Raw genomic sequence first — 9681 nt, 5'->3', positions numbered from 1 at the left:
TGTATCTTTAAATTCTTTGAGTATTATTTTGTTTGTTTTTTTTTTTTTTCAATGGATATACCGTATTTGCGCGAATATAGGTCGCACTTTCTTCCTACATTTTGACTTGAAAAATCATGGTGAGGCTTATAATCTAGATTATCCCCCTTAGATCATAAATCGTCAGTTTCAAAATGACATGTACACGTATTATTTTGCGGCCTTCAATTTGAATTATTTCAGTTGTAACGGCATATCCATATTTCCTGTTTTAAACTACAAAATCAAGCAGGTGCCGCGGTGGCTCAGTGGTAGAGCGTTCACCTCTGGTGCTTGGGATCCCGGGTTTGATCCCAGCCCCCGCCCAGTGAACTTTGTGGTGGACAAACTCCGTGTGTGTGGGTTTTCTCGGGGTTCTCCCGTTTCCTCCCACTTTCTTCATTCCACCATTTCATTCATTACTCATCATCACCGTCTCCTTTAGCCTAACCGACATAACCGTGGGACGTAAAACTCAAAGATTTCATTTCATTTCATTTTTACAAAATCAAGCAAATGTTTTTCCACATCTGAATATTTGCAGTTTTGCTCTCGAAATGATCACCGAATTTTCAAACTATTTAAGAGTTTCTCTTCACTTGCACACCACCGACAAACTTTTTTTTTTCATCAACATTAAATCTGCGTCCAGCTTCCCGCTTTCCTTGTTCCTTTGCATAGTTGATAACTTGAAGTTTAAATTTCGCTGTGTAACAACTACACATCTTTCTCGTCGTCACTCACAAATCAAATGATCAACTTTTCTCAAATAAATCAACTTTGAACTTCCTTACACTGACGCTTAAATTAGCCACGTCACCAGGCCTCCAAATACGCAAAATCTGTCCTGTTGGTGATGGGTCACCCTTAGTTACACGAGAGTTGAAGAAGGAGGAGGACAGAGATGCAGCTCAAAATATTATCTAATTAAACTTTCTCGTAAATTTAGTAGTGCAACCTATATTCTCGTGTCAAAAGTTTAGATTCGGCCTATATTCGCACAAATACGGTAGCAGTTCCCGTGATAGGCATTAAAATAACATAAACGAAACTCCATCAACCCAGACTGTTGATAGTTTTATTCCTTACCATCGTATATATTATATATCGTGGGTTCTTTTTGTCTGCACACTATAAATAATTATCATACAACGCGTTTTTACAAAATGCAGCCAGTGCAACTCATATCGTCTCGGATTGCTTCGATAAGAAAGGAAGGGTAGTGAATGCTAACATTATAGGGCAGTATTTCAGCCATTATTTACAAATGTTGTGTCTAATCATAACCATATCACTTTGAAATCATCTTCACCGTGACCGCTAGCAATGTTCAAAATTTGACAAATGCAGTTCAGACCTTCTTCTAGTAGAATGGCTTAAAAGAATTGCATAAGTGGACGCGTAAGAGCTTCTCTTGTAATGCCCTATTGTTCTTAATAATAATAATAATAATAATAATAATAATAATAATAATAATAATAATAATAATAGAAATGTTCTTTTTCTCATGGAAAGAAGATGGTTTAGTTAATATAAAATCGGAAATTTGAATATTGTACAAATTGCCCCTTTCCTCTTTTAAAAGCAGAATTTTTGAAAACTGCTACACATATTTCCTTATTTTTAATTAAGAGTTCATGTACGAATTTCACATCTCCAACTTAAGCGAAGCTTTATATGAGAACTTTATTCTTAAAGAAACAGAAATTTGATTATTATAGAAACTGTTCCCCTTTCCCTCCTAGCCACAAAATTTTCGAAAACGCTGAAACAATTTTTTATTTACAGTGTTTTTAATGAAGAGTTTGTTTCAAGTTTCACCTCCCCAACTTCACGGATTTATTATTTTCTCTGTTCGTAACAAGAAATTTGAAGCACCCTTACCTCTTAGGATATGTATTTAAAAAAAAAATCTATCTTTATTCGTCGCTTCCATGATAAAAAAAAATTCTGTCTAAATTTTACTTTTCTAGCTATAGTAAGTTCTATGGTCTGGGCGTTACGACTCACTTTTATTCTTCTACATAACAGTATTAGCTATTTGTTTCCGGTATGACCTCATACATTCTTCATTCCACGCTGTTTATGCCCCTTGATAGAAGCATCTACAGCGTCGTACTTATCAGCACATTAAAAGTCGTATTTCCTTCCCTCCCGCCATACTTCCCCTTCTAGCGTCTCATATTTATCAAGGTATTTGTGCTCGCAGTACTTGCTTTGTCTAGTTTGACACATACTGCTGCCAAACGTGACGTTCGCTCAGTTCCATTAGATTTGTGCAGAAATAATAGGTAAAATGTAATTTGTTATGTGTATATATAGTGTTAATTCTGTTACTGTCTTTTGTAGCTTTGAAAACTTATTAACAGGTATATAGTTGATGCGAATGTAATTTATAAAAATGCCTATGTAGAATGCCCTTCTAGATGAATGGAAATTATCGTTAGAATTCACCTTAATTTATTATTTATTTGGTAGGTAACTTGGGGAAAGTAATGCATATTTTTGTATAGTTGTTTAAATTTTACTGTGTTCATTAGTGTTATTACCATGACAAGATGACACATTATACATACACAGACACCCGCGTCCCACACATATATGTTGTTAGTTCTGTTCTGTTATGGTACATGAAAAGTTTGAATTTGATAATTTGATTTTTTTTTTTTTTTCATTCCTGTTTTGGTTTGTTGCAAAACTTGTTTGTATAGTCAATCTGAAATTTGTCTGCTATTCAATCGTAGGAAAATTGTGGTAGACTTAGCAGGTTCATGTGTATAAATAAATATTTAATGATGCCAAACAGGACTATATTTTGAGCAACATTTTATTGCTGTGTGGTTAACCTTAATGTGTAGGTATTAAGTAGATTTCAGTGTTACGTCTGTTACTTTAGATTTTGCAATATGAATTTAAAATAATTTATGACCAGAAATATATTTTAAACTGCATTCCGTAGCCGTTTTAATGCATATTCAAAGGTTCAGTTATTATTTCCGTCATGTGTTGGAAGTCTCAATAGTCGCAGTTTATTAGGACAAGGAATATGCATAATATATTTTAAATGTTATTTGTGGATCTTAATGATACACACTTTTAGTGTGTGGCTTCGTGTTCTGTTACCAGAAGGGGATCAGTGTTTATTATTCTACTAGGCATAACTAAAATGCGCAAGTGCGGTCAAGTCATTTGTCAGTTACTCTCATAAAGATATTCTAATGAATACGCGTAACAACTGTAATATTCTCTTTATGAGAAACTACAATTAATTATATTTTAATGTGTTTTTTAGGTGCGAAAGATGAAGGAAGAGTCGGAAAAAGACGATAGTTACATCCCAGTAGTAGGAACTAAGCATCGCATAGCTCACACGGCAGCCCAAAATGTTGATAAACCGAAGCCTTTTGTACAAAATAAACCTGGTTTTTCAAAAGCTGCAATGGTAATTACTATTCACAGTTTAGTAGTATTAGAATGAAATTATACGTGAAATGAGAATGCGTATTAGAATGAAATGAGTTCTATAAAATGTGTACATATAGCTTCGTTTTTTCCTCTCATAAAAGTATGATTATTGCATTCACTTTCGGTGGTTCAAATATTAGGCAATTAGAAAAAAATAATATTTTTATTAAATTTATTTAATGCTTTCAATTAAGATTCCAAAACATTCCATAAGAAAGAAAAAGAAAAGGTCTTGTTGAATGTAGAGATAGTGACGTAAGATATGTAATCTTCTAAGAATTAAGTTACCTTCTTTTTTCTCTCTCTTTCTAATAAGTGCCTCTGTAATGCCAGTCATACTTCTTTTGTAGCAATATTTGCAAAAATTCTGCTAATATGTTAAGTATATCTTTGCCAGAGTTCTGCACCAGACCTGAAAGGAGAGATACAAATGTGGTTTTCTATAGGTAAAGAGCTTAGATGTCGAGAATCCAGAGACAAAGAGATTTCGTAGTCTTTCTTTAGCTTCTTAGAAGAACACAATCATCTATATCTTCTACGCGTATATAATATGCATATGTGCTTACGTATATTCCAGCATAACTCTGGACTGTCTGGAGCAGTTTCAGCAAACTTGGTGCACATGTTATTTAGAACTTGGCACACATTCTGGTAAAGAATTCTGTGGGGATAAGACTCCCCTAGAAACCTGGGGGATACAAGAACTTGAAATTTTGTACAAATGTTCTTGAACCCTAGACCGTGGACAAAGTAGAGTATTACGAAATGGCACTACTACGTGGGGAGGAGAGAAATTTGCTCATTGACTACCTAATAGTTTGCCTAATGACTTCCATGTATTGGAGTGAGCCTACTATTTCCTGATGCGTGAAAACAATTGGACTTGATCTTGACGTTGTGAAAGTTATTTAGAAGCAGTTTATGGAGTACTTGTGTGCGTGGGTTCAGCGAAATCGAATTTGCTTTGACAAGTATTTTAAACCCAGAAAACGTCATTTGAAAAAAAAAAAAAAAATCTTATTCCTTCCGTGCGAAGAACTAACATTCTGGTAGCATTGGAATAAAACAAGCACATACGATATTAGTAAGAGCTGCTTCCTTTCGTAATCTCATGTACTATCCTTATATTTGCTTGTGATACAGAGTGTCTTTGTTATAAAATTTATTTTTCAACATGCAATATTCATGTTTCTCCAGAAGTGAGGAAAGTAGCTTTAAAAGCATTGGAAACAATGTGAATCGAACTTGTTAACAAGCTAGTACAGTAGTTCAGAACAGGCAGCTAGTCTGTAATATTTAACTCACAAAATGACTGGAGTAGACATAGTTTTGCAAGCTAGCAGTGATGTTACTTTCTACGCAAGCTATTGCCAATATAATGTATGATCATGTGAATACTGAAGTCGGTCTTTATAAACATTATTTTCTCGTAGAAAATGTGCGAAAGATTCCGGAAGTTGAAGGAAGAACAGGATCGACAGGCGGAATCTACAGAGCAAGCTGCCGCATCTTCTACACCTGCACCAGGTAATTGAAAACATATTATATGTATTTATGTAAAGGGATAAAAAATACATTTTGATTTCTCCATTGTGTACAAAAGAGTTACTGTGAAACTGCTTTTCCTCTTTATTTTAGTAGCATTGTACTTTAAAACAAACTGTTTATATTTTTCATTACTGTATCCTAGATTAGTAACACATTAATTTACAGAAATTTGTTCCTTATTTCTTCGTAGAAGATTTAAATAGCATAATTAATGTGTCGAGATGAAGTAGCACTGAAGCTAATGTAAAAACTAAGAAATGTTTTCGACTTCTTGCTTTTTTTTTTTTTTTTTCCTCGAAAATGCAGTAAAATCCTTACATAATGCTATTTGGTGCTGGTTTAAAAACTTTCTTTTCTGAGTTTTCTGCAAATGTTTATACATGCTACGCACGCAAGAACTGAGTGATTACTACCTTATTACATACACTCACTAACAATAAATAAATAAATAAAAAGATAAGAAAAAAAAATGGAAGCACAATCCAAAGAATCGTCCAATTCAACTGCAATTCGGTAGATGTGTAGCGCTATGGAGGGTGTGCAAACGATTAGAGTTGCAAAGATCGGAAACGTCGCGAATGATCACCAGAGGACAGTAATGTCAACAGTAAGGAATTCAGCCCTGGTCAAGCCAATCAATTGTGAAGTACGTGAATCAGTACAGTGCAGGAAGGTCAAGAAAAAAAAAAAACATAATGCCTCTTCGTCGCATTAGACAACATTACCAGCATTTGACGGCACTTGAAAAGGACAGCATCGTGCGGTTGCATGAGTTCGGCTGGGCGTTTCGTGTGATTGACAGACATTGTGGGACATTCCGATGTCACTCGGCCCAATATTGGGGCCAGTGGATACGTGAAGGCACCAACCCATAACATCAAGGTTCTGGTCGACCTTAATAGACCACAACACGAGAGGGTCATTGCTTTGTGAATGAAGCATTACGTAACCCTGTGACATCTGCGCCTACCATCCGGACATAAGTAGTGGACTTTGTACAACACTGTCTTGACTGGTAGCAACAGGATTGCGGGTGCACCGTCTTCTGAGTAGGTTGCCATTAACATCAGTGCATAAACGACAGCGTGTAGAGTGGTGTTGCATTCGAGCAGCATGGAATCCTCATGAATGACAACAGTTCGTGTTTAGTGATGAGTCTCACTTCTGCATTATGACAGATGACCATCGTGTGCTTGCGTAGCGGCATTAAGTGGAAACATAACATCCAGCCAATATTGTGGAATGGCACATCGGTGTTACTCCTGGCATCATGGTATGAGGAGCCGTCGCGTATGATTTTCGGTCACCTCTCGTAGTAATTCGCGAAACATTGACGGCACAGCTTTACGTGGGTTGAGATTCTGTGTCCACATGTGTTACCCGTCCTGCGAGAGCATGCTGATACAATCTTTCAACAAGACAACGCTCGGCTGCACAGGGCACTTGTGTCTATGAACTGTCTGCGCCATATTGAAGTTCTTCCCTGACCGGCAAGGACACCTGATTGAACACGTTTGAAATCAGATCGGATGTCAATCCCTCGCCACAGCCGATGTTCAGGCTCTCCGGGTGCAGTTAGAGCAGCTGTTTACTGACTTGTCTCAGGCAGCGGTAGGACAACTCTACGACTCACTTCCAAGCCGCATCAACATATGTATGCGTGCCCGAGGGTGTGCTACGGTGTACTTACTGATATGCAAGATTGCTAATAAAACTTCAACTGACCAAAGCAGTATATATATATATTAATATTATATATATATCTGTGTTACACTTTCGGCTATGTTACATAACCGAAAGTGTAACACAGATATATACTATTAATATATATATATCTATATATATAAAAGAGAACGTACAAATCCTTTGTCCGCTCATCACGCTAATACGGCTGAACCAATTTCTTTTATTTTTGGGGGGTTATTAGGATTTGGACCCTAGATGGTTTTTATCATATCACTTTAATTTTCAATTACCAGTGTCTTGAGATAATTGACCATTCAGGTGTCCATTACGTACAAATCCTTTGTTAGTTCATCATAGGTATAAAAATAAACGTATTTATATGCAACCCGCATGACCGTGTCACTCGGCGGGTTAACATAAATGACAGGCGTTATAATGGTTTTTATCATATCACTTGAAAGCGAAAAAGTAAAAATTATCTAAGTAACAAAGTTTATTGCGTTCGGGGGTGACCGCAGCGAAGCGGGGCGGGTTAACATAAATGACAGGCGATATAATGTTAACATTTACTGCAATCTTCTATGGTTTTTATCATATCACTTGAAAGCGAAAAAGTAAAAATTATCTAAGTAACAAAGTTTATTGCGTTCCGGGGTGACCGCAGCGAAGCGGGGTGAACGCTGCTAGTATATATATAAGATTATTTATGGACATCATGTATCAACAAACGATGCTTTAAAATGGATAGGAGAGAAGATGACGCTTCTAGCCACCATCCTTCGTAGGTAGGCCAATTGGATTGAACACATCTTGCGAAGAAATTGTCATCTTCATACCACTATAGAAGGAAAGATGTCAGGAAAGCGAGGAATAGAAAGAAGAAGAACGCATATGTTCGATAATTTGAAAAATAGAAGAAAATATTGGGAGTTAAAAGAGGAAGCTGAAAATCGTGAAACATGGAAGAAACATTTCCAGGCCCAAACTGAAAATTAAGAAGAAAAAAAGAAAAGTGATGTCTACAAAGAACTACTAGAACTAACTATAATATTTCTTCGGGGATAGGGTCGAATCTACTTCGTAAATCTGCCTTCAGCTACCCAGCTACTTTTATCTTGTTAGATGGATGTTACGAGCGATACATTGCTTAAGACTGCGTTTCGAAACCTACTCCATCTGAGACAAGCAGCTTGAGCATTTACATATAATTTTCTTGTTTACCGTAAATTTAAACTGGTATGTTGAGATCACCCAGTGATCTGATAGAATACATGTCGAATAGAAGAGATGTTTGTACTTAAGCACTTTTTTTTTTTTTTTTTTTTTAATCTTCACCATAGATGTTTCAACGACCGGCTTGTCGCTTTCTTCAGTACTTCATAAGGGAGTTTACATATCTCGAAGAATCATTGCTGGTAACACTTCTGCGCTGTAGAATAAATTTATATTAAAGCTATCACTTTGAATCATCTTCTTTACTACTAAAACAACACAGTGAAGGGTTAATGATGCAGTAATTCTAATTTTGTTTCGTACTCCACTGTGTTGCCTCATTTTCACTAGGTTGAAACTCAGACATGAGAACTGGTATATTCAAACTTAAGTGTAATACCTTGAAACTTAACTTAGGTGCTCAAACGACGTAGGAGCATTCCGTGACTTTATTTTTCTCAAAACATTATCAATATATCTAAGCACTCAGTTTTTCTAAGTGACTTTATGCAAATTTGTAATCATTTTTAGAACTTGGTTTCTGAGATATTATTTTTTCTTTGTTCAAACACCCGTACTGATAGCAACAACACATAAAATTGTTCAGTTTATGAAGTCTGGTAATCTAGAAGATAATATTCACCAAGAGTTTCATCCTAAATGAAAGAATATTAAAGATACAATGTCTCAATACCTCAGTTAATTTATTATCCCCATAGTCATGAACTTGTATTCAGGATTTGAAGTTTTAGTTTAGTTTCTAAGCTCGGATCGTGATGAGTTAGAAATAAACGCACATTACAACGAAGCGCTCAATGTCTTCGCCTATTTACAAGTAAGCAATGATATTGTAAAGCATGGTGTGTATTTAATACAGAAATCAACATATTGACCAAGGATGAAGAACAGAAGCAATTACGTGTGGAGAAAACTACCTTCCGAACTGTTCTGACACCACAAAACAAACACTGAGGAAAACTCCGAAACTTAAGTGTAGAACTACGAAAGTTTGTTGCAAGTTTCATTGAGTAATACAGTGTTTCGTTCATATTAATCGAGTGTAACATCTATTCGCTATCGATATTTATGTTATTATTGTTATTAAAAATAGCAGTAGTAGTTGGGGCACTGCTTAAGTTTGTCCAGTTATGCTAAATTTTAATACATTTTACTTTCTTCATCAGTGGAAGCTTTCCACGGAATGTGTCTTAGTAGATCCCAAAATCAGAAAATAATTACTCTAATATACGAAGTATGTGAACATTCATATAGATATAGATACAGAATTGTGGATTACTTTCTGGCTATATTGAATCTTTTCTCCACTTGAAATAAAATACTTTTTTAGATTCTGTTTTATATATATTTTAATAGACTATCGTTTCATAGAGTTGCCCGTCAGATATTTTTTTATTAAGGGTACAGCGTAGAACGTAACTTTTATTTTATTTAAGTAAATATCATGAAAGCTTAAATAAATGAACACTTGTCTCTGCCAGTTTTATCTTAGATTCTGTGTTGGCTAGCTAGTAAAGTAAAACTTTCGTTACTACCTGATTGTTATCCTCACATTTTAGGGAAAGTCCGAATTGCACACGTTCCGAATGTTTCACTGTTGTTAAACGCTAAATCGAGGATGCAGCAGGAGCTAGCCGAAAGGAATGCGAAATTAGAATCAACTTCCACTGTTCCTAAATCGGTTCCCAAAGGAAAGCAAAGAGTGGCGCATGTTCCATCTCAGGTAAGTATATA

The 9681-nt window shown here is 35.7% G+C and overlaps 1 protein-coding gene across 1 annotated transcript in view; it reads left to right on the top strand.

Annotated features, from left to right (window-relative positions):
- LOC145688243 (uncharacterized) overlaps positions 1-9681 on the top strand; it is a 152687-nt gene that overhangs the window by 85175 nt on the left and 57831 nt on the right. Inside the window, exons 4-6 of the mRNA XM_081762178.1 lie at positions 3311-3460; positions 4917-5010; positions 9507-9670. Coding sequence (XP_081618304.1) covers positions 3311-3460; positions 4917-5010; positions 9507-9670 — 408 coding nt within the window. The remainder of the gene's footprint in view (positions 1-3310; positions 3461-4916; positions 5011-9506; positions 9671-9681) is intronic.

This window comes from Thermobia domestica, chromosome 6 (assembly GCF_964235325.1).
Source record: "Thermobia domestica chromosome 6, izTheDome1.hap1.1, whole genome shotgun sequence".
NCBI lineage: Eukaryota > Metazoa > Arthropoda > Insecta > Zygentoma > Lepismatidae > Thermobia > Thermobia domestica.
The sequence above is the reverse complement of the archived record's forward strand: the minus strand, read 5'-3'. Positions and strand labels throughout refer to the sequence as shown.